The 23,738-nt window shown below is 39.8% G+C and overlaps 1 protein-coding gene across 1 annotated transcript; it reads right to left on the bottom strand.

Annotated features, from left to right (window-relative positions):
• Positions 1-1,829: 1,829 nt before the first annotated feature.
• On the bottom strand, positions 1,830-11,987 carry LOC308101799 (chemerin-like receptor 1). Its single transcript, XM_080451274.1, has 3 exons — positions 11,861-11,987; positions 3,906-4,326; positions 1,830-3,347 (listed from the first exon to the last, which is right to left on the bottom strand). Exons 2-3 carry the CDS (start codon positions 4,321-4,323, stop codon positions 2,749-2,751), a joined length of 1,017 nt encoding a protein of 338 aa, XP_080307400.1. The 5' UTR covers positions 4,324-4,326; positions 11,861-11,987; the 3' UTR covers positions 1,830-2,748.
• Between the last annotated feature and the right edge of the window lie 11,751 nt (positions 11,988-23,738).

The raw sequence follows: 23,738 nt of genomic DNA, 5'->3' as shown, positions 1-23,738 counted from the left end.
AACAATATGATATTAAATATCAAATATATTTTTTGAATTCATGGTGTAGATCCTTTAAAGCCTTATCTCGAACCTTATTTTTCTTTTTATTATTACTATTGCCATTGTTGATGTAGTACAGTAGCACGCACACAATTGCATTTTACTTCTTGTACCTGTATGATTAGGGACAAATAAAACCTTCTTGATTCTTAATTCTTATTCTTTCCCTTTGCTGCCTCGGTCCCTCTTTGCAGCCTTGTATTCCTCACAACCTGACAGAAAGGCTTTGCACCAGGTCCTCTATGGATTCACCTTCCTGTAGGGTTGCCAACTGGTCCCTTCAAAAAGATGTTCCTTATTTGGACACTAAAAGAGGTGTGTCCCTTATTGAGCTGATAAGGGACACACTTTGTTCCTTATACTGTTGGGAATCGATCAATGGCACACATTGTTACAAGTTCAAACAGCTCATATAATACTATATAATACAGGTTGTTAACCACTTAAACCAGGGGTGGGCAACTTTGATGATGGAGAGGGCCACTGTATTTCCACACTCACTCCAGAGGGCCACGTTGCATATACTGTCGGGGAGAAACCTCTTATCTCCGTATTTTAACTTTTTTTCCGCAAATTAATGCTGTACTTCGGCATTCTTTGTCACACAAAAGTAGCAGTAACATTTTTATTTAATTTTAAATGCATTTAGTACTTATGTGAACTATATGAATTTAAATACAAACATATTGGAAATAAAAAAGACAATATAATTTTAATACTAGTCATTAAGATACTAATATAGACTGAAGTAATTAAAGCGGGTCATGTTCGCGTGTTTGATATTGTAACAACTGAAATAATATATATAATAATAATAATAATATGTCAGTATTCCGATATTAACCTGCGGGCCGCATTAAGTGAAGGTGGGGGCCACATGTGGTACCCGGGCCGCCAGTTGCCCATGTATGACTTAAACCCTCTGGACTTAGTAAACTGGACCTGAGTTGTCTCTGTACTTGGAACACTTTTTTTACCACGATGCTAGGGTTCAAGTGGGTTATATAAGAAACTCTACATATACAGTGAGAAAGGTTTTGGCTTGGGGCATACCCTATTTTCCTTGGAAAAAACAGACGAGTGTCTCGTATTATAATTTCAGGTAGTTGGCAAACCCTTGTGTGTGTTTCCTTATACTTACTAGGGCCTGGCTCTCAGTCTGTGTGCATGGCCATGCTAAGGACCTTTGGTAATGCTTTGGCAGTGGTGTAAAGTAAATAAGTACATTTACTCAAGTACTGTAGTCTACTTAAGTATAATTTTAGGTACTTCTACTTTAGTGGAGTATTTCCAATTGTCTATACTTTTACTTCTACTCCACTACATCTCAGAGGCAAATATTGTACTTTTACTCCACTACAATTATTTGATAACTTTAGTTACTAGTTACTTTGCAGATATAAATTATTACATTATAAAACATACATGAACCACTTTAGCCTTATTTTATAACTAGGCTATTTGAAAATAGCCGATCTACAAGCTCACATAGCGATGCGTTGTGAGCTTGTAGATCAGCTATTTTCAAACATTTTTGTACTTTTACTTTTGGTACTTTAAGTACATTTTGATACCAATACTTTTGTACTTTTACTCAAGTACATTTTGAATTCCAAACTTTTACTTGTAACAGAGTACTTCTGCATTGGAGTAGTGCTACTTTTACTTAAGTAAAACATTTGAGTACTTTTTCCACCACTGTGCTTTGGTAATAATAAGGGTTTTATGATATTTATCGCCAACTTGTAGGGCCTAGTGACGCTTGAAAAGAGACATGCGACACAATGTTAAACATCCAAGAGGTTTTTATTTTGTTTACACAAGTGTCGGCTACATGAATCACACACAAGGATTGGACGGTGACATCCCACACGCCTTCTTAATCTGTCCTGAATCTATCCTTGAACACTGAACAAAAATGTAACTTTAGTTGAAGCTATAATTGACAATATCATGTAATAAAGCTGCCTGCACTGGCTGATGATATAAGTGAATATACTTGAATATAAAAAAAGTATAGAAAATCATGCCCACATACCCACACAGACATAAAGATAAATGAACACATATGCACTCACTCACTCACTCACTCACTCACTCACTCACTCACTCACTCACTCACTCACTCACTCACTGTGACAGACAGACAGATATGTTTGTATTACTATACTTCACTACTACACATTGACATGTTAAGATGTTTAGGTGTCTGATATCCCCGCACGACTGAGTACAACATTGAGAAAACTCTAACTCTAACCCCAACCCCTAAACCTGACCTCTAAATGACTATTCCCAACCACAACCTGAAATATGTCAATGTCTCTTGTGAGGACCAGGATGGTTTAAAGGAGAAGTTCACCCAAAAAAAAGAACACATTTTATATCAATTACACACCCCATGAAGCCTTGAATCCATGGAGATTTTTTAGTTTGTGTCGCATTCCTGAGCCAATAATTTGATGACCGGCGGTAGGAGACTCAATTGACCTGCATTTGAGTCTTCTGAGTCTCCTGTAATTGATTGAAATAATAATTCTTTGGGTAAACTACTCCTTTAAAATGTCTTGCACACACACACACGCACGCACGCACACACACACACACACACACACACACACACACACACACACACACACACACACACACACACACACACACACACACACACACACACACACACACACACGCACACACGCACACGCACTAAGGAGAGGTCCCCATCTCAAGCTCGTCCCCATTTGTACTCTTGTAACCTTCCATATCCGCCTTTCCCTTCCAGAGACAGACGAGCGGACAGACACAGCTGTTGAACACAGACAGCACCGTGCAGACCGGCAAACCGTATGTAAAGACGTCGCTGCCCGTGGCCTGAACAACCGAGAGCAACAACAAAGGAGCCCAGAACGTGAAGTGGCTGACGGTCGCGGGCCACAAAACCAGTGACTCTGTCTCTGCAGTCTCTGGCTCATCGTTCTCTCTCCTGCGTTTCTCGCTCTTGCGTTTTAGGAAGCGGCTTATCCCGATAACGATTATGGGAAACAAATGTCCAAAGAGGAAGCGGGAGACCATCACCGCTGTCATCCTCTTCACAGCCACCGCGGACGGGCTTTTCTTTTCGGTGAAATCGTAATTCTCGGTGCATAAGTCTCCGCCCGCCCAGTCGTTTTGCTGCAGCTCCATGGACAGTAAGGAAGGCACGGCTAAAACGGCTCCCAGGAACCAGCTGACGAGGACCGCGCTGCCGGGGCTGGGGAACCATCTCTTAGGGATCGAACAGAAACACAGTTTCACCGTTGTTGTACCTGGGACAGTGGTGGAAAAAGTTATCACATGTTTTACTTGAGTAGAAGTATCAATACTGCAATGTAAAACTGCTCTGTTACAAGTAAACGTCCGTAATTCAAAATGTACTTTGAAAGTACAAAGGTGTTAGTATCAAAATGTACTTAAAGTACCAAAAGTAGAAAGTACTCATTATGCAGAATGTCCCATTTCACAAGTTTTCAAATTTGTAAAAAACATTTGAAAATAGCAGATCTACAAGCTCACAATACGTTGCATCGCGACGCATTGTGAGCTTGTAGATCGGCTATTTTCAAATGGCAAAATGTATATACCTGTAGGGCTGAAGTGGTTCATGTATGTTTTGTAATAATAATCTAAATCTAAAAAGTAACTAGTAACTAAAGTTTTCAAATAATTGTAGTGGAGTAAAAGTATAATATTTGCCTCTGAGATAGTAGTGGAGTAGAAGTAAAAGTACTGAAAATTGGAAATACTCCGGTAAAGTAAAAGTACCTCAAAATTGTACTTAAGTACAGTACTTGAGTAAATGTACTTAGTTACATTCCACCACTGACCTGGGACCTCCTCGGGGACACACCAGCGCACGTTCCAGAAGGTCATGATGAGCGTGGTGGTGAACATGTTGACAAACGCCACGTAGGAGCCCAGCTTGCACATGGAGCTTCCAAACTCCCAGGAGAAGTAATTGTAAGCGTTGTTCACATACAAAGGAAGGAAGAGGCAGCGGATGAGATGTGTGATCGCCAGGCCGAGGATCTGCGTCCATCGGGGCAGCTTCTCCTTGTATCTGAAGACGGCCACGATCACGGCCAGGTTGAGCGGCAGCCCGAGCAGAGCGAAAGAGTACGCCGACACGTACAGGAGTCTGAGCGACTCGATCGTCTGCTTCTTCGTGTCGTCGATCCAAAAAATCTCACTGAGGACCCCAGGATCCGAAGACAAATAGTCATAATCTATGGAATGGTTCGCCATGACCTTGAGAAAGGAAGAATAATATCATTATATTTTACGTTGGTGCTACAGATGTATGGACTCACACAAAGTAGAGCCACAATTCACTGCCACAGGTCATTTTTTTGTAGGAATACAAACCAATGTTATTCATGATAGGAATATAACCTTAAAGAGATACTAGGCAGGATCAAAGATCTGTGTGAGTAGTACACACACTCCCCCCTCCCCTCCCCTCTCTGACAGGTATCAAAGTGATTGCTGTCTTTGATGCATTCGTTGATTAGAGAGAGCACTTGATTTTGATTGATTGAAATTTGTATTAGGCAAAAGAATGTAAAACAACACAGTTACATTTATAATGCTTTTGTCTAAAAGGTCCGGCCAAAAAAGTCCTTGCGGTCTTGTTTCCGTTGGGGTCCTTGAATTAATTTCATAGACATATATAGTAGCAACCAAACAGTTCAAAAATCAACATGAAAATACAGATAATACAGAAACAATACCACTATGTACAAAAAAAAAGCATGAAAAAATACAAAAATATGTACAAAAAAAGGGGGGGAAGCAAGGGAAAAAAAATTATATACAAAAAAAGCATGAGGAAATAAAAAATATGTACAAAAAAGAGGAGGGTGGGTGGTCGTCTATCTACAGGGAAACTGGTACTAGCTCCTCTTTAGGCCTCCAGAAAGATGAGTTTTTAGGGCTGTTTTGAATGAGCCCAGCGAACTGCATTTTTTGAGGGATGGGGTTAGACTATTCCATTCCTTGGTGGCTGTGCTATAGAAGGAGAATCTGCCCATGTTTGTTTTATGGGTGGGTGGTACCAGATTGTTGTTTACGCTCCCTCTAGTTTCGTGGCTGTGGGTGTCACTAACTTTTTCGAGGTATTTATACAGATATGCGGGTATAGGGGGCATTTCGGGCAAATCTGCATTTACAATTTTGAAGACCAGTCCCATTTTTAGTTGTTTAACCCTGTCTTCCACCCTGAGCCAGCCTAGGCTGGCAAAGTGAGTGGGAGAGAGGTGGGTCATGGGCCCCAGTCCGAGAAGTAGTCGAATCAGTTTGTTTTGGGAGGTTTGAAGCTTAGTCTTCAGTGACACTGAGGTGTTGGAGTACCAAGAGGAGCTAGCATAGTCAAAAAGGGGCTGAATCAGGGCCCCTGAGAGGGTCCTGAGGGCCTGAGGGTTGACAAAAGAGGAAACTCTGCCCATAAATCTGGTTCTCTGGTTTACTCCTTTGACCACCTTTGTTGCCATGCTTTCACCTGTCAGGTATTTGTAAAGAATACATCCCAAATAGGTAATCTCTTCTTTGCTAGTGATGATTGTGTCATCGACTTTGACCTTGAAGTCATTTACCTTCATTTTACTGAGGGAATGTTTGGTCCCAAATATAAATACTTGACACTTTTATGGCCCAAACAATCAACTCAGTGCAAAACCCCTTTGAAGTTCAAAGGGATCAATTAAGAGCTCCGGCCGAGCAGCCCCCCCCCCCTCTCCCCCCACAGACTTTTCAGTCCCTGCAAGGGATGAATGTTAATATAAACAGTGGAATGTCAACATAAATAGTGGAACAAAACCAAAATACAGCCAGAGGGATGTGTCTTTCTGCAGGAAAACAGACCAGCATAATTGCGAACGCGGGAGGAGGCGCGGCGAAGCCGCGCCTCCGACCAAGTGGAGCTTACTATGTAACCCTGCTTGGGTTGTGTCTCTGTCTCTCTGTGTGCACTGCCTGTGTGCAGCTCCTCTGAGATAAGTAAATGTCCAATTTAGACGTACCATACATCAAATGAAAGGTCTTTGAAAACTGAACACACCTGTCAAGGTTGCGTTTAAGCCCGCCCCTTCCCCCGGAAGCCACGCCCCGGAGAAGGCTCCTAAAAACTCCCCATTGAAACCCCATGTTAAATGAAAAGTGCCCGAATCGCTCCCAAACTTTTTCTACCCCCCCTAAGTGGGGGTCTACGAACAAATACATCGGGCTCGGATTTTGGCTCCGCCCCCCGGAAGTGGGTGAAACAGGCACTTCAAACACTTTGTTGAATTGTTCAAAAACATTCCAAGTTTTTTTTTGGGGAATTTGTATTTTTCTAAGATGCTCCTTTTAACGCAGATAAAAAAAAAAAAAAAAAAACAAATTATTGGTTACTTTTTTTTAAATATTTTTTTTCATTCTTTTTTTTCTTTTTTTGCGTTCGCTTACCGCGTTCGCGCGTCTTACTTGTGATATAGTGGCTGATAGAGGGGAAAAATGCAAAATAAATATATGTATGCTCAAAGTTACCCAGTCTGCCTTTAATTAATTCAGAGAAATAGAGACACACTGGCTAGGAGTTTAGAGGCGTTATTTCAGCAGAAAAAAACAACTAGAGGGTGACAAAACATGTTTTAAAATAACGCAACACATTGTGAGCTTGTAGATCTGCTATTTTTTGCTATTTTTGAAAAAGATCAACAGAACATCAAATGAAATAGAACCTTTGAAAATGTTCGCCTATAATAACATGAATGCATGGTTGACAAGAAAACATGTAGTGGATTGAGATGCAGTCGATTTAGAATAGGATTAATCTGAAAAGGAATAAAGAAAAAAAAAGAACTAGCCTGCGACCTCAAATGACTCTCCCGCAGGAGTTCACTTCCTCTCTTTAGCCCTGAGACTGACTGTAGTTTCTCTCCAGGAATAGACTTCCTCCGTACAGAGAGGATCCTTTTCCACTACAATTATGTAAACTTGGCACATTTCCCACGACTATTGATATTTGAGACTGAACCATTAAGACCTGAGGCTGATTCCACAAATGACTTCTAAGGGCGCGGTCACACCGAAGTGTAATTCTACCTATGAGCAGTGGTGGAAAAAGTACTCAATTGCTTTACTTAAGTAAAAGTATCAATACTGCAATGTAGAAATACTCTGTTACAAGTAAAAGTCCGGAATTCAAAATTTTTGTAAAAGTACAAAAGTATTGGCATCAAAATTTACTTAATGAACCAAAAGTAAAAGTACTCATTATGCAGAAGGTCCCATTTCAAGTTTTCAAAGGCATACAAATCTTTTGAAAATAGCAGATCTACAACCTCACAATGCATCTTATCGCGATGCATTGTGAGCTTGTAGATCTGCTATGTTCAAATGGCCCAAATGTATATAGGGCTAAAGTGGTTAATGTATGTTTTTTGAAATAATAATTCAAATCTACAAAGTAACTAGTAACTAAAGGTTTTCAAATAAATGTAGTGGAGTGAAAGTACAATATTTGGATCCGAGATGTAGTGGAGTAATACTTCAGTAAAGTACAAATACCTCAAAATTGTACTTAAGTACAGTACTTGAGTAAACGTACTTAGTTACTTTACACCACTGCCTATGAGGGTGGATTCTGCCAATGCTTTTCAATGGGAATGGCGTGGTTTGATGGTCTTGCGCATCTTTCTGTGTGTCGCGCACACCTTGCGTTTATTTGAAGCAGATAAATGCTCGAGAGAAATGCTGCTTTTCCCCCTCTGTCCAATCGGCGGACCGTCCCAAGACTCAGACTGGTTCTGCGTCACTCTAAAATATTATCTGAACCGTCCATCATCCAAGCGAAGCTCTTGGGCCAGTCGCCAGTAATCCCCTTCTTGTTTCCTATCTCGAAGAGTCTCAGTAACCCAAACCTTTTTTCTTTTCTTTCTTTTTTTTAGCTTGTTGCTGTTGCATCTCCCCTTCCAATAAAGCAAGGGCAAGTGCCCTCCGCCTGTCCATTATGGACACTGCACCTGAGATCTAGTTTGATAAAGATAGCCCCGGCCGCCAAATAAAGTTGGCTCAAGTCGCAACGTAACCGTGGCTACAAACAAAGCGATTGCTATAGTCTACGGGCTAAGGGGAGGGAGGGGCTTGAAAGCGAGTGACAGATGCCGAGGTGCGTCAGTGGTTGCCTGGCACCGTCAAGACAGAAGGTGGTGCGGGCTACGGGGAGGGTCCTGAAAGTGAGTTACAGGTGTGTCACCGATTATTGGGACGGAAGGTGCTGCAAGCTACTTGGCACTGGCTGCAGAAAAACTGTCGGCCGCGTACAACCTGAGTTCATCAGCCGGCAGCCATGGTTTGGTGTGACTGTGCCCTAAATCAGTTCTCACACTTTCAAGATCGAGCAGATGTACAAGCTCGCAGTGCGGCACCAAGTGATGCGCTGTGAGCTTGTATATCTGCTATTTCTGAATGACATAGATGCTTTCCCGGTTTGAATGGGTTGAATTACAGTTACAGCAGGGCAAACAACTCTAGTAACCAGGTGCAGAACAAACAAAACTTGTATTAAATCAATTTTGCTTTAACTTACTTTGGTACTGTAAGTATGAGCAATTTGGTGCCCTAGGCAGGATTTTACCTGCCCCCCTCCCCCCCAACAATGTATGATGATAACAATATAGCCTAAATAAGGCTATTTCACAAATACAAATAACTAGGAGATCGTGCAAAATACGAAAGTCAAATTGAAAAACTATTTAAATTTTAGACTATATTAATATAAATGAATTTGCATTGGGCATTAGCAAAGTAGATAGCATGGTGTTTCAATGTGTGCACGCATGCCCATGTACAGTATGTTATACTGTACTGTACTATTGCAATTAATGAACAGGTTTCTGCACATCTAGGGATGAACGCAGCACTCTTTACATTATCTGGGATGCATCCTTCTAGCAATAAATGTCTTAATATCTTTAGTTTGAGACACTTGAGGTAACGTGATCACCATTACATACTGCAGCTCATGGCTCTAGCTCAGGGGTTTTCAACAGATGGTCCGTGGACCACTGGTGGTCCGTGAAGGTATTGCATGTGGTCCCTGATCATGCACGTAGTAATGTAGGAAAGTGAAAGTGAATATTTTCTTCCACGGAACAGTGCACTAATGATCAAGTGACCTATGCGTCATATGCGTCAATGTTGTCAGTTACTGGGAAGCCGGAGGTCAAGAAATTACAATCTCAAGAAGGGGGAAGTGTACGGGATTGCCTGATTGAGTCATCATTATTAGGAAAGGTGCTCATATAATCACATGTGTCTGCTCACTCATACATAAGATACAAAACATGAGTTTAGTGGAAGGTTGGATAAAGTAAAAGAATGGAATAAGGGTAGCTGTGGGGTAGGAATAGATCAGTGGTTCTCAACCTTTTTTTTTGTTTCTCTGGCCACTCACATTATGTCAGTTAAGTAATGCCTGGGTTTGATATAATTTGTTGCACATAGTATCGTGCAACAAATTAAATCAAGCCCTTTAACAGTCATTATTTAATTGCAAGCTTTTTCTCCCACACCACACGCCTATTAATTGAAATATTTGCTTACATTTGATGTACTTACTAAATATATTTTTAATACATTTTACAAAGGTATTTTATTCTATTTTCATTTTAACACATTTTCCCATGGACCACCTGCAGGCCTAATTATACTATGGACCACTATTAGTCCGTGGACCATTGGTTGAGAAACAGTGGGATGCAGACATGGGATGCATAGAAAGTGTTACCAAAGCACTAATCTTAGTCCATATCCCCAGGTTGATTCTTAGTCAGGGTGGTGGTCCCTGGTTCACGATCAGTTGAAAACCCCTGCTCTAGCTGACTCTAATCAAACAGTGTATGAATCTCAGCTGTGTGTGTGTTGCTTTTAAAGTGGTTTTGCACCCTGAATGTGCAAACACCCACTAATGTTTGTAAACAAGAAACCTGCGTACATCCTCCGTGTTGCCACAGAGAGTGAAAAAAAACGAGAAGGTAGAACACAGTAAAAACCCTCAAAGTTAATTTAACTCTGAGTCTGCCAAACTGTTGAAATTGAAAGCAGCCGTCTGGATACACACATGGCTGGGCGAAACCAAACACGTATGAGAGAGAGGGGTGCATTGTTCGGGTCTACTCTGCCTAATGGAAGGTGTTTGATACTCAATACTTTTGTACTTTTGTAAATATTTGTATAGGCTACCGGCATGCCAACAAATGATTGATAATGATCATAATCTGCTCTGACATGTGACACCTGTACTGATAGGAACACAATGGTAGCAAACTGAGGAGCCTAGGTCAGTGGTTCTCAACCTGTGGGTCGGGACCCCCAGGGGGGCCCCCAGATGAGTGGCTTAATGTGCAACATTGTTTTCTCACTCAGAACCAACCAACATACAGTATTAACAGGGCAACTGCACATTTCTAAAGTGACAATTTAAATCCTTTTAAGAAATGTTCAATGGGCCTACCTCAAACAAATTAAAAAGAGACCAAAAGAGACGTAATCAACAAACTATACTATGACACATTGTCAAACATTTGCCAAATTGTCAAATATTACCTCAGACAGAGGCAAAACAACATTTGAAAATAGCCGATCTACAAGCTCACAACGCCTCGAGGCGTTGTGAGCTTGTAGATCTGCTATTTTCACATTATTTATCTGTGGAACCGAGTCAAACTAAATGTAATGCCTCAACTCCTACAATTACATGAAGTGCTTGTCAGGGTGGAGGGTTCCCAGTTCATTTGGGATTTTTTTGGGGGGTTTACTGGCTTAAGTCAGAGGTCTAGGACAAAGGTTACTAGACACAACGTTTAATTTTCCAAAATAACTACACACTCACAACAGACATGGACCGATTACGTTTGGACATTAAGTAGTAATGCACTAGTTATAATGATAGCTTTGAGAATTTCTTCTACTGGCATTTTACTAGTAAAAGAGTACAAGAGTAAGAGTAGCAGTGGTCGAAAAAGTACTCACATTTCATACTTAAGTAAAAGTATCAATACTACATTGTAGAACTCTGTTACAAGTAAACGTCCGGAATTCAAAATTGACTTGAGTAAAAGTACAAAAGTATTGGTATCAAAATGTATTTAAAGTTCCAAAAGTAAAAGTACTAAAATGTTTGAAAATAGTATATCTACAAGCTCACGTTGCGTCGTGATGTGACGCGTTGTGAGCTTGTAGATCGGCTATTTTCAAATAGCTTATGTATAAAATAGGGCTGAAGTGGTTAATGTATGTTTTATAATATAATAATTTATATCTGCAAAGTAGCAACTAACTAAAGTTTTACAATAATTGTAGTGGAATAAAAGTACAATATTTTCCTCTGAGATGTAGTGGAGTAGAAGTAAAAGTGCAGAAAATTGGAAATACTCCAGTAAAGTAAAAATACCTCAATATTGTACTTAACAGTTCTTGAGTAAATGTACTTAGTTACTTTGCACCACTGAAAAGTAGCAAAACCACAATACTGTGATACCGTTACTTTTACTTTTAAGTAAAAACATCTGAGTACTTCTTCCACCTCTGCACGAAACAGACTGCTGACTGTCAGGGAGATAACAGATTTATTACAAACAGCTGCAGCAGGGCGGTGGATTTTACAGTTTTCTTTAAAACCATAAAACAGCTGAGTTTTACTTTCACTTTTGCAACTGTACTTAACTCTCAGAAAAGCATTATTTTATACACTCTGGATTGGCAAAAACAAACAACAATGTGCATTAGATGATGTTGTTCTTACCTTAGCTGTGTTTTAGAGCAGAACAAATGACAATTGAAAAGGTCGGGGGTGGAGAAATGCAGCTCATGTGCAGAGTCCCAGACAGCTCATGTACTTCTGTGAAGACGTGTATGTTTCTGGGTGGGGAAAAAAAAGAAAAAGAAACAACAGGAAGAAGGGGCTTGGATTTCCTCCAATAAAAAAGCCATTCATGCCACTGTCAGTGAACAAAGTGGTTCTTTCATGTCAAGGACCCCCAAATAAAAATATTTTGCCATTTTAAAAGATGTGGTGCCAGGGAACCCCACAAGAGTCTTTTTTCTTTTTTTTAATTACCTAAAAAAAAAAAATATATATATATTTCAATATTTTTGGCTTAGGAATGCGACAAAAACAAAATGCCTCTCCATTAAAAACATTGTGAACTATCCCTTTAAGAGACTTCACTGCATACAATGATTAATGATGTTTACTACAAAAACAATATTGTTTACAGATTGCAGAGTCTGACCGTAAACATGACATGGAGTGACTCAGGCTCCATTGCAGGAGAATCCGCTCAGAAAAGCTAAACCCTGCCTGATGGAAGGTAGGGGGCACCGGAGCCATGCAACCCAGTCTCCAGGGGAAACCGTTTGTTATTGAACGTTTCTCCGGAAACGTTCAATAACAACGTTTTTGGAGCAAAAAACTTAACATTTTCACATTTTTACATTTACGTTGCATTTCAATGTTTTTCTTTAGGGGTTAGGGTTAGGGGTTAGTTTTAGGGTTAGGGTTGGGGTTAGGGTTAAGGTTAGGGTTAGGTTTAGGGTTCAGGTTAGGGTTAGGGGTTAGGGTTTACGGTTAGGTTTAGGGTTCATTAGTATGCAACGTATAATCACAGATCGACCCTGCATGGTTCTCATCTGCACACCCCATTCAAATGCAACATTTTTGGGACAAAATATTTTCTCACTTTCTGCAAAACGTGCTATGACAACGTTTTCTCTAGAGATCGGGCTGGGAGCCAGCAAGAGTGCAGCACGGCAAGAGCGCAGCACGAGCATGAGCTTGTATCCACTGTTCTAAACCACTGTTCTAAATCCTAAGATTTATTGCTCTCTCTCTCTCTCTCTCTCTCTCTCTCTCTCTCTCTCTCTCTCTCTCTCTCTCTCTCTATATATATATATATATATATATATATATCAAATGACTTGACATGCTTCGCTGTTTTTAATGGGTTAAAGCAACACTGTCAGTGAGCTAGACCCGATCTGATTGGAGCAGGGCCAAAATGAGGACATTGAGTTGATGGGGGAGAGGAATGTTAGGAATCACAATACACCCGACAATACAGGTGAATAAACTAGTCTAGGACAATTAACATTTTATCATTCTTACAAACACTATGAATTGACAATGTATACTACACAATATAACTCTTGCACTAAATGAACGAGGGACTTCTTGGGCATTGAAAGCAGAACTGAAACATTTCACTGAGCTGTGAAAAAAATGTCTTGTGACTAGCAGCCAATAGAATGAATGAATGAACGCTTGGCAATAAGCCTGGCATACAGGTTGGGAATTGCTGCAATAGTGTGTGCTAGTAAGAGGAAGTGCAAGTCAGGACAAGGAAATGATCTATACAATTATAGTATTAACTTTAATGTGTGATACATCAATCACGCATACCAGGATACATGAGTCACTGCTGAGTTGTGTGGTACAATAACATCATGAATGATTAATGCAGTAGAATCAGTGGTGGAAAAACTACTCAAATGTTTTACTTAAGTAAAAGTATCAATACTGACTGATAGACTAAAGTGGTTCATGTATGTTTTATAATGTAATAATTTGTATCTGCAAAGTAACTAGTAACTAAAGTTTTCAAATAATTGTAGTGGAGTAAAAGTACAATATTTGCCTGTATGTAGAGTAGAAGTAAAAGTATAGACAATTGGAAATAATAATAATAATAATAATAATACATTTTATTTATAACGCACATTACATTCTCACGAATCTCAGAGTTACAGATTAAAAGCAAGGCATAAAAACAGCATAGGCAACAAAACAATTACAATAGACCCAACTAGGCTAAACTAAAGGACCATGACGGAGGCGTTACTAAAAATGACTTTAGGATATAGGCTTTAAGTTGTTTTATCACTTGATTTGCTTAAAGAAAGAATATGATATTGACTGGTTGAAATGACTGCTGAGGTGCGCTCGAAGGCTTGCAGCCTGTATTTCCTGTATGAGAGCTGCACTCGCTGCGTACGTGACATACAGCCTGCAGTGAGGTCATAGAGTACCCAAGATTTGATAGCTTTAACCAAATGTTACATGCACACATGCAAGTGTGAATCATTATTGATTTATTAATGATTTAATTTAATCATATATAATTGCTGATAATATGCAGTATAATTGCATTTACGGAATTATGCTCAGGTATAAGACACATTTTGGGGGACATTTAACCCCTCAGTATGCCCATATATGGCAATGCTGATAATGTCGTACAAGGTGCAAAGTAAGCGTTTTTTTTGTGTGTGTGGGTGGCCGTTGAAAAAGGCATAAAAAGCCACACATACACACATACACACAAACAGACACAATGACTTCTAAGAATAGGCATGCATGCCTATGTGCACAGAAATACACACACACTGACTTTCTTAACTTTCGAAAAGTCACCTACGTGCACACACATACACACACTGATGTCTGGAGAGCTTCCTTTAGACCGTACTACCGTATAAAGGGGCTCTCACGAGAGCATCAGAGGAGAGGCAGAGGCTGAGGGAGACTTGGGAGGTTTTGGGCCATTTGGGCTCTTAGGTTTTTGGGGTTTCTTCTCTTGCACCTTGCTCAGATGTTAAGCAGTCATGGCTCTACATGGAGGAAGGTAAAACATTACTTAAACTAGAAAAAGTGCTCCTCGGAGCACAGGTCTCCGCCAGGTCAGGTAGGTTATTGTGGCCTCCTGGTGGCGCTACAATAGGTCAATGTCAAAAGGGTGCCATTTGTTCTTAGGTCTTGCACGGCAATCGGACACTGCATTCATGATTTGAGGCATTTTGTTCAATTTTTTTTTTGTGCTAAATTAGACCTGCTGGTGGCGCTATAACAGGCCAATGTTAAAAGGTAGAATTTGTTCCTCCACATAGTGTGAATGTGCGCGCAAAGTTTGACCGCAATCGGGCGCTGCATTCATGATTTGCGGCAATGTGTTCTAAACGGGCCACTCCTGCAAACTTTAGATGTGAATCTTAGCCAATCGGGATGGAATATGAAAAATTAAACAGATCCATCTTGATCACATGACTATAGACATCATGTGTACCAATTAGCGTGAAATTGGGATAAAATCGGAAGGAGTAAAGTAAAGAAAAATGTTTTACATAAGTCGGCCTCCTGGTGGCGCTATAAAAGGCAGACGTTAAAAATGCAGGGTAAAGGTTTTTTCTTGACCTCTATTGGTGCAGTTATAGGTATAAACACGAATGGGGCTATTATAGCGCCACCATGAGGCTGATTAGAAAAATCTCAAGTGGAATTTCTTCCTCGGCCTAGTGGGAATGTACGTACAAAGTTTCACGGAAATTGCATGCTGTGTTCATAATTTGAGGCATTTTGTTCTAAACGGAGCAGTCCTGCAAACTTTGGAAGCCATGTTTAGCCAATCAGGATGGAACATGAAAAATCGGAAAGACCGGTTTCGTTTAATGACTATAGAGATACTGTGTACTGATTTGCGTGATGTTTGGACAAAATATGTAGGAGTACTGTGAAAAAATGTGTTTTGCAAAAAGCGGCCTCCTGGTGGCGCTATAACAGGGCCATATGAAAAAATTGGGGCAGAGGTTCTGAATTGGCATCCAGGGAGTGTGTGTGCACAGTTTCGCTGCGATCAAGCCAACGGTGCGGGAGATTAGCTGTCCACAGACGGACGGACAGACAGACGGACAGACGGACGGACAGGGGGTAAAACATACTCTCTCGCCATGCCTTTCGGCCTGGCGGAGACAATTAAGAAGGTAAACAATTAATTAAATCAAAAAGGGTAAATTTCTCTATTTTGAGATGAAACCTATTTAGTGCTACTTTAAGGACATTTTTGGAATTACCAAATTTAGACTGGCCTGTATTTCAGGCTGAATGAGATCTAAATGGAACCTCCTCCTCTTTAATCTAAATTCTAAATTATTTTAGGACAAGCCTAAATTAAGGCATTTGTAATCTGACCAGACAGACATGAAACATTACTAGATTTCATTTCTATTGGTATTTTGTATTTGTATTTTGTATTGTTAAATCTGTAATCCCACTATGAACTGAGCAAATAAAGGGAAGCTTTTAATCTTCCAAAAAGGCAAATTTTCTGAGTTATTGTTATAAAGATAAATAGACTAGGGGTTTCTTTTGAAGGACACCACCTTGGTGAGTATGAGAATTCCACACAAACGGCTGATACACAACTGATATAATACACACCCCATACAAGTAGAGATTTGTAGCTGATGCAAAGTTTGATGCTAAAGTTTGTTGCAGTGTTGAGGTGTGTAACCATATGTATATATATATATATATATATATATATATATATATATATATATATATATATATATATAATAAGGGAGAACCGAGTTCATGGCTGACGGGGAAAGCTATGATGGAGCCGAGGAGGCAGAGACCGAATTTGGCTCCACACAAGAAGAAGAGTTAGAACGACCCTCTCCCAACGTCCCTCAAGGAGCAAGGAGCTCGGGAGAGTGGGAGCTGGCTTTCTCCCGTTATAGGGAGGTGCCCGCTTATGCAGAAAACCTACAATGACAGAATAGACGGTAGAAACCCCCCTCCGTACCCGGGAGAGGAGGAATCCATGTCTGTCAAAATAGGCAGAAAATAATTGACTTGAAGAAAATGGCAGCTGATGATTTGTGACCCATTGGTTGAGTTCCAAGTAGAGGGACACTTAACCAAACAACCTAAGAAAGGACATGGTATATTAGAGAAGAAGCAGCCTAAGCCTGGGATAACTTTATTCACAGATGGTAGTGTGCAAGGTGGTGATAAAGAGGCTGTGTGGGCTTGTATAATGAAAGATGAGGAAGGCAATGTGATTGTAAAAAGGAGAGGACATTGCCCTGGAACCGTGCAACAGGCGGAGGTAACGGCCATTTTGGAAGGCCTGATTGTTGCAAAGAAAATAAATCTCTCTAGTCTTAGAATAGTGACGGATAGCGATTATTGTTATAAAGCTGGCAGACTAGAAAATCAAGATACCAATACCTAACATAAGTTAGTTTCAAGGAATATATATCAGAATATATATATTATAAGGGAGAACAGTGCACATGGCTGACGGGGAAACCTTTGGTGGAGCAAAGGAAGCACAGACTGACCTTTAGCGCAGACATTACAAATGTTAAAACAAATGTTGGGATGAACCACTAAAACTAATTCAATTGAATTTGTTATAAATAAATAAAAGGTAAAGTGTGAACTGAATAGATAAATAATAATGAGAAATTTTGGACCAACACACTCTAGGAAAATTAGGGAAATGGTCTGAAATAGCATCCCCTCATCCCATCTCACCTGAAGCTGACACCTGTGAACACCTTTTATATATCTCACAAAGCCGTGTGGATTCTTTTTACTTCCCGGGGGACAAGAATAGGGAGAGGCTATTAGTTATGCAGTTGTACCTCAGATAAAGCATGTCCCACTCTGGGAGAATTTCGGGCCTAGTGTAACTGAAATATGAGCCTCTCTGTTCAGGAAACACTCACAGAAATGCTCAGTTCTATTTATAGAAACAATGTCTGCATACGCTTACTCTCACCAATTTGCCAGAGATAGAGGTCAGACCCAAAAGGTCTGTTTTTCTCTTATAAGAAAAGGGGTCTTATTTCACACTTAAGCTATTACAGGCTCTAAGCAATGGCATCAACCATAGGAAACTAAACAAAACATAACTTCTGGTAAGACAGAAGCGTTATCTCAAAAGCATCAATCTAATGTACCTGGCACAGTCATAGTAAAAATGATCAGCAGACAATTATTTAACCTGTTTAAACCTCTTTAAAAGAGACAGGCTTGCTTTGAATTCTTGGTTACATTTTATATTTGGAAATATCTATCAATACCATGCATGGGCATCAATAAGATAACTGAAGCAATTGTTAATGCTAAAGACTGACAGAATTCTCTGTTTTATTTAATTACATTAGAAAAGCTCTATACTGCTAGACTGTTGGGTTACAAAGTCATGTCCAATGCTGCACAAACCTCTACTTTTCAGCTATGGCAAGTCGGTATAAGCAAAAGGAAGTTGTGGTAACATACTGTAGCATTCTGAACACTGAGACAATTTATTTTTGAACTTTGACATACATTTGTTTTTTGATCTTGAACACCCCATTTATTTTGTATTTTAAAAAATAAAAGAGGTTAGTCAAGTAGATTGACAACACTCCTTCTAAAGGCATGACTTGAACTGTAGTTAGACCCCTTGAATGAATGTAATAATTTGTGTTAGAAGGTCCCTGAGAGCCAAGGACCTCCTATCTGGAAGTACACCGCTCCAGCGTGGGCTGGACGGTTGTTTGTTTAGATTGTTTATTTATTTCGAACACTGTTTAAAGACAAAAGAAATACATAAAATAAACATAATACACTTAAAAATAAGAAACATAAAAATAGGAAAAACAAATACAACTCTGGGGTGTTCGAAAAGGGCATAGGAAGAAGTTGAAAACTTATCTAGTCCTATCCCTTATTACTTTTTCAAATAATATTTAGAAATACAATTTCTAAAATCTATGTAAAAATTATGAAGTATGAATTGGAAGGTTAATTTTCATTTACATTAATCTTTTGCTTATTTCTGTTTAATTTTCTAGTACTTTTGTTATTTGTTCTCTAATTTTCGTTTTTTCTGTTTTCATTTTTTCTGTTTAGTTTACTCATTATTTTCTGATGAATCATGGTGATGTATTGGTTGGTAGGATATTTGATGATTTTAATGGCACAAAGGGACAGGTATAAATAAGATGTATCTTCTTCCTGTTCCTTTTCAATTATGGAATATGTGCAAAAAGTTAAAAAATAAAAATAAATGTATGTGATCATGTAAAACATAATTGAAATAAATGAAATGAAATGAATTTTTTTGCAAAAAAAATGTTTTGCTAAATTAGACCTGCTGGTGGCGCTATAACAGGCCAATGTTAAAAGGGTGGCATTAGTTCCCAACATAGTGTGAATGTGCGTGCAAAGTTTGACCGCAATCGGACGGTGCGTTCATGATTTGCGGAATTTTGTTCAAAACAAGCCACTACAGCAAACTTTAGATGTCAATCTTAGCCAATGAGGATGGAATATGAAAAAACAAACACATCCGTCTTGATCACATGACTATGGAGATAATTTGTACCGATTTGCGTGAAATTTGGATAAAATTGGAAGGAGTAATATAAAAGAAATTGTTTTACATAAGTCGGCCTCCTGGTGGCGCTATAAAAGGCAGATGTGAAAGATGCAGGGCAAAGGTTTTTCCTTTACCTCTAGGGAGTGCGCATACAAAGTTTTACACAGATCGGTGCAGTTATAGGTAAAAACATGAATCGTCCTGTTATAGCGCCACCATGGCTTCACGGAAAGTTTCACGGAAATTGCATGCTGTGTTCATGATTTGAGGCATTTTGTTGAAAACGGAGAACTCCTGCAAACTTTGGAAGCCATTTTGAGCCAATCAGGATGGAATATAAAAAATCTGAAAGACCTGTTTCGTTTAATGACTATAGAGATACTGTGTACCGATTTGCGAGATTTTTGGACAAAATCTGTAGGAGTACGGTCAAAAAATATGTTTTACACAAATCGGCCACCTGGTGGCGCTATAAAAGGCCCATGTGAAAAATTTGGGGCAGAAGTTCGGAATTGGCATCCAGGGAGTGTGTGTGCACAGTTTCGCTGCGATCAAGCCAACGGTGGCGGAGATTAGCTGCTCACAGACGGACACACACACACACACATACGGACGGACGGACGGACAAACGGACGGAGGGTAAAACATACTCTCTCGCCATGCCTTTCGGCCTGGCGGAGACAACGACAACAAAAAAACAGCTTAGGGTTAGTGGTTAACAAGTGCTTGAGTAAATGTACTTAGTTACTTTACACCACTGCCAGCAAGCATTGGAAGAAGGTATGGGCTGAGGTTTATACAAAGGACGTGTCGCCCTCTAGTGACCATGCATGAACACAAACTGTCAAATAATAGCAACACATCCTACGGTACCTCTGTGACAAAATATCCAAATGTCCCACATCCAGGTATTAAAATATCCACGCAGTACACAAACTTGCTCCAGTAATCAGGACAGAGCAAGCTACACAGCTGTGATTAATTCCATCAGATTACTGAGCGGAGGAGGGGAATCACCTCAGTGTGGTTGGCAGTAAAATATGAGTATGAGAAGTGTCTTATCAATAAGGAACTTTTGTTGGCTAGATAAGTCATAGGAACAAAGTTCTGCCTTCGATTCTCGAATTGATTAATTTGGAGCATGGAGGCAGCTTTAAGGTTTGGGTTAGCATAGTTTGCATAGTTGTTGCCGATGAGACACATACATTGCCCCCAAAAAACACAACCATTGTGAAATAAGTGGTGCCAGCTGTCTCTTTGTGGACACACACACACACACACACACGCACACACACGCACACACACACACACACACACACACACACACACACACACACACACACACACACACACACACACACACACACACACACCAGTGGCGTAACGGAGGGGCAGCAAGTGATGCGGTGCGGGGGGGCCACCAGCTGATACAAATATGTTTACAGCAAAAAAAAATAAAAAAGTTGATTTATATTGGTCAAATAGAACCGAATTAGACCCGAATTAGACCGAATTAGACCCGAATTAGACCCGAAAGTTTTCACGCACGCGCGCTTCGCGCACGCGCGCAGGTTGTGCACGCACATGTACGTGGGCCTCACGTGAAACTCCCGCGGGGATGGCCTTTGGTGGAGGACAGACTTCATATTTCCCTGCTGTCTTTTGTCAGAGGCATTATTTCATCCAGGGTCCTGGCTGTCCTGTATGGCCGGCTGAAGTTTAGCACCGATGAACACACCTACAACACCAGACATTCATCACAAGTAAGACGCGCGAACGCTGGAAGCGAACGCAGCTCGAAAATATTGTGTATTTACGGACTTGTAATCCGTGTTATTTCACTGTGATGGGGGATGGTGTGTGTGTGTGTGTGTGTGTGTGTGTGTGTGTGTGTGTGTGTGTGTGTGTGTGTGTGTGTGTGTGTGTGTGTGTGTGTGTGTGTGTGTGTGTGTGTGTGTGTGTGTGTGTGTGTGTGTGTGTGGTGTTGCATTGCATTGTCTAAATTCCTGCACTCTGGCGCCCTCTACATAGGTACTGCATGCACACAGACAGACATACAGACAGACACACAGACAGACAGACCCACAACCTGAGCAGGGTTACATAGTAAGCTCCACTTGGTCCTTCCGCGTTCGCAAGAACATGACATTTCTTTATGTTTCCCATTTCAAAAACGGGAATTCAATGCAACACACAGTAATGTATAGAGCAATGAAGGAGCTGCAAAGTCTTCCATCACAACTCATACAGGCACCAAGTAAATATGATTTTAAAAGGAAATTAAATAAATATCTCATGGAATCTGCTTGATTACGGCTAACTGCACACTGTTTAATGTTTTTACATAGTATAACTGAATTTGTAAACCTGAATTTGTGACTAACTATGGTTGTTGTATCATTAAGATGTTACATTTATGCAATTATTTAGGCTACTACACAATTTGCTTTACCATTTTGGTTGTATTTTAAGTGTTTTTACTGTTATGTCATGTACAAGGTTTTCATGTTAATGTAATGTCATTTATTTCTGTGTGGACTCCAGGAAGAGTAGCTGCTGCTAAGGTAGTATAGCTAATGGGGATCCAAATAAACAAACAAACACACACACACACACACACACACACACACACACACACACACACACACACACACACACACACACACACACACACACACACACACACACACACACACACACACACACACACACACACACACACACACATAAAGTTATTGTTAATTGTTTGTTACTTTGGTAACAGATTTTTTATCTGTACAGCACTTTGTTAACCCTGAACAAGTTTTAAAATGTGCTATATAAATAAAGTGGATTGGATTGGATTGGACAGATCACCTCCAGTGTGACGAAGGAATCATAAGGCTTACTGATGCACGCTCCCTCAGTGAAGATTGGGATTCAACACAGTAATACGCCTTTGCAGAGGCACACAAACTGATTTAGCTGTTCATAAACGATTTAGTTATATGGAAGGAACAAATATTTAACAAGACATTAATCCAATGAGACACATACATTTCCAAAAAAGACCACAACCACTGGTAATGGTTTATACATGTCTATAAATCTATTAACTGGTTAAAAGGCATCATTATTAATCCTTAACTAGCTATTAACAAATGCTTAACCAGTCATTAACAAGGTATTAACTAACAGTTTGTGAATGATCTATCAATATGAATGGTTATACTAAAGGGCTACCAATGTTTTAATCATTTTGGGGTCCCTGGCACTAAATCATGTAGGCCAAATACATGTATTCATTGTGGGGGTGCATAAAGTTTGAGAACCAATGCAATAGGCTATTGGGATGATGATGTAAGTTATAGCATTTTAGGAGATTGTCTACATTGTTGGACATGGGTGTCTGGCACCCACAGCACCCATGGAAGCTGTGTTTATACAAAGTATGAGATCAAAGTAACTGACATGAACCCTCAGTCAACAACAGGGCAGGAATAATTAGAGTAGGAAAACCATTAAGTGCTACAAGCAGCAAGTAGCAATGGTAGCAGTTAGATATAGAACCTTTTCAATTCATGGAAACAATATCGAATCCAGTAACACAGAATCACTGTAAAAGTGAACAACATACATCTATCTAAATAACATAACTTGCATCTACCTAAACAAAAGTGAAAACGCTGATTCTGTGTATCCTTTCATCTCAGTCAGCTTAAATTTTATTGTCACATTACCAGTTTACACTAGGTTCTGTATAAAGGAGCGTGTGCAATTATTTGTGTTCAAGCTGCAGATTAAATTGCAGTTACATTAAATGAATGTGGGAACAGTAAATGTAAACCAAAACCTCTCAATAGAGAGACCTTGCAATGCATGCATGCGGTTGGGTCTGCTGCATGCTTCTCATTGTAATGGACTGTCCCTCTCTAACAGGGCGATGTGTGTCTCCATCACAAAGAACCAGACCAAAACTGAAACGTTCAGACTATTTTAAGTTCATTGCACAATACTTTAAGCTCATAGTAGTTTAAAGTTTAAAAAATGATGGATTAGTCACCCCATGGAGACTTGAATTCATGGATTTTTTTATTTTTTGTTGCATTCCTAAGCCAATCATTTGATGACCGGCAGCGGTTCCGGTAAGAGACACAAAGAGTCTCCTTTGTGTCTCCTACTGGAACCGCTGCCTGTCCGCTGGTCATCAAATTATTGTCTTAGAAATGCGACAAAAACTAAACAAATATCCATGAATTCAAGTCTCCATGGGGTGACTAATCCATAGAAAAAAATATATTTTCTTTCTGTGAACTATCCCGTTAAGGCTTATTGAGTAGCATTGAATGGCCTTGGCTAATGCATTCAGATACTTACACATGTTTTTTTTAATGAAATAGAGCTAAATATATATAAATATAAATTGTAGCAAATTGTATTAAATGTTTCAGTTTTCGACTGACGTGAGAACCAACGCTGCGCTACAATTAG

Source organism: Gymnoscopelus braueri, assembly GCF_963280865.1.
Source record: "Gymnoscopelus braueri genome assembly, chromosome: 2".
In the NCBI taxonomy this organism is placed as follows: Eukaryota; Metazoa; Chordata; class Actinopteri; order Myctophiformes; family Myctophidae; genus Gymnoscopelus; species Gymnoscopelus braueri.
This window is presented reverse-complemented; position numbering and strand designations above follow the sequence as displayed.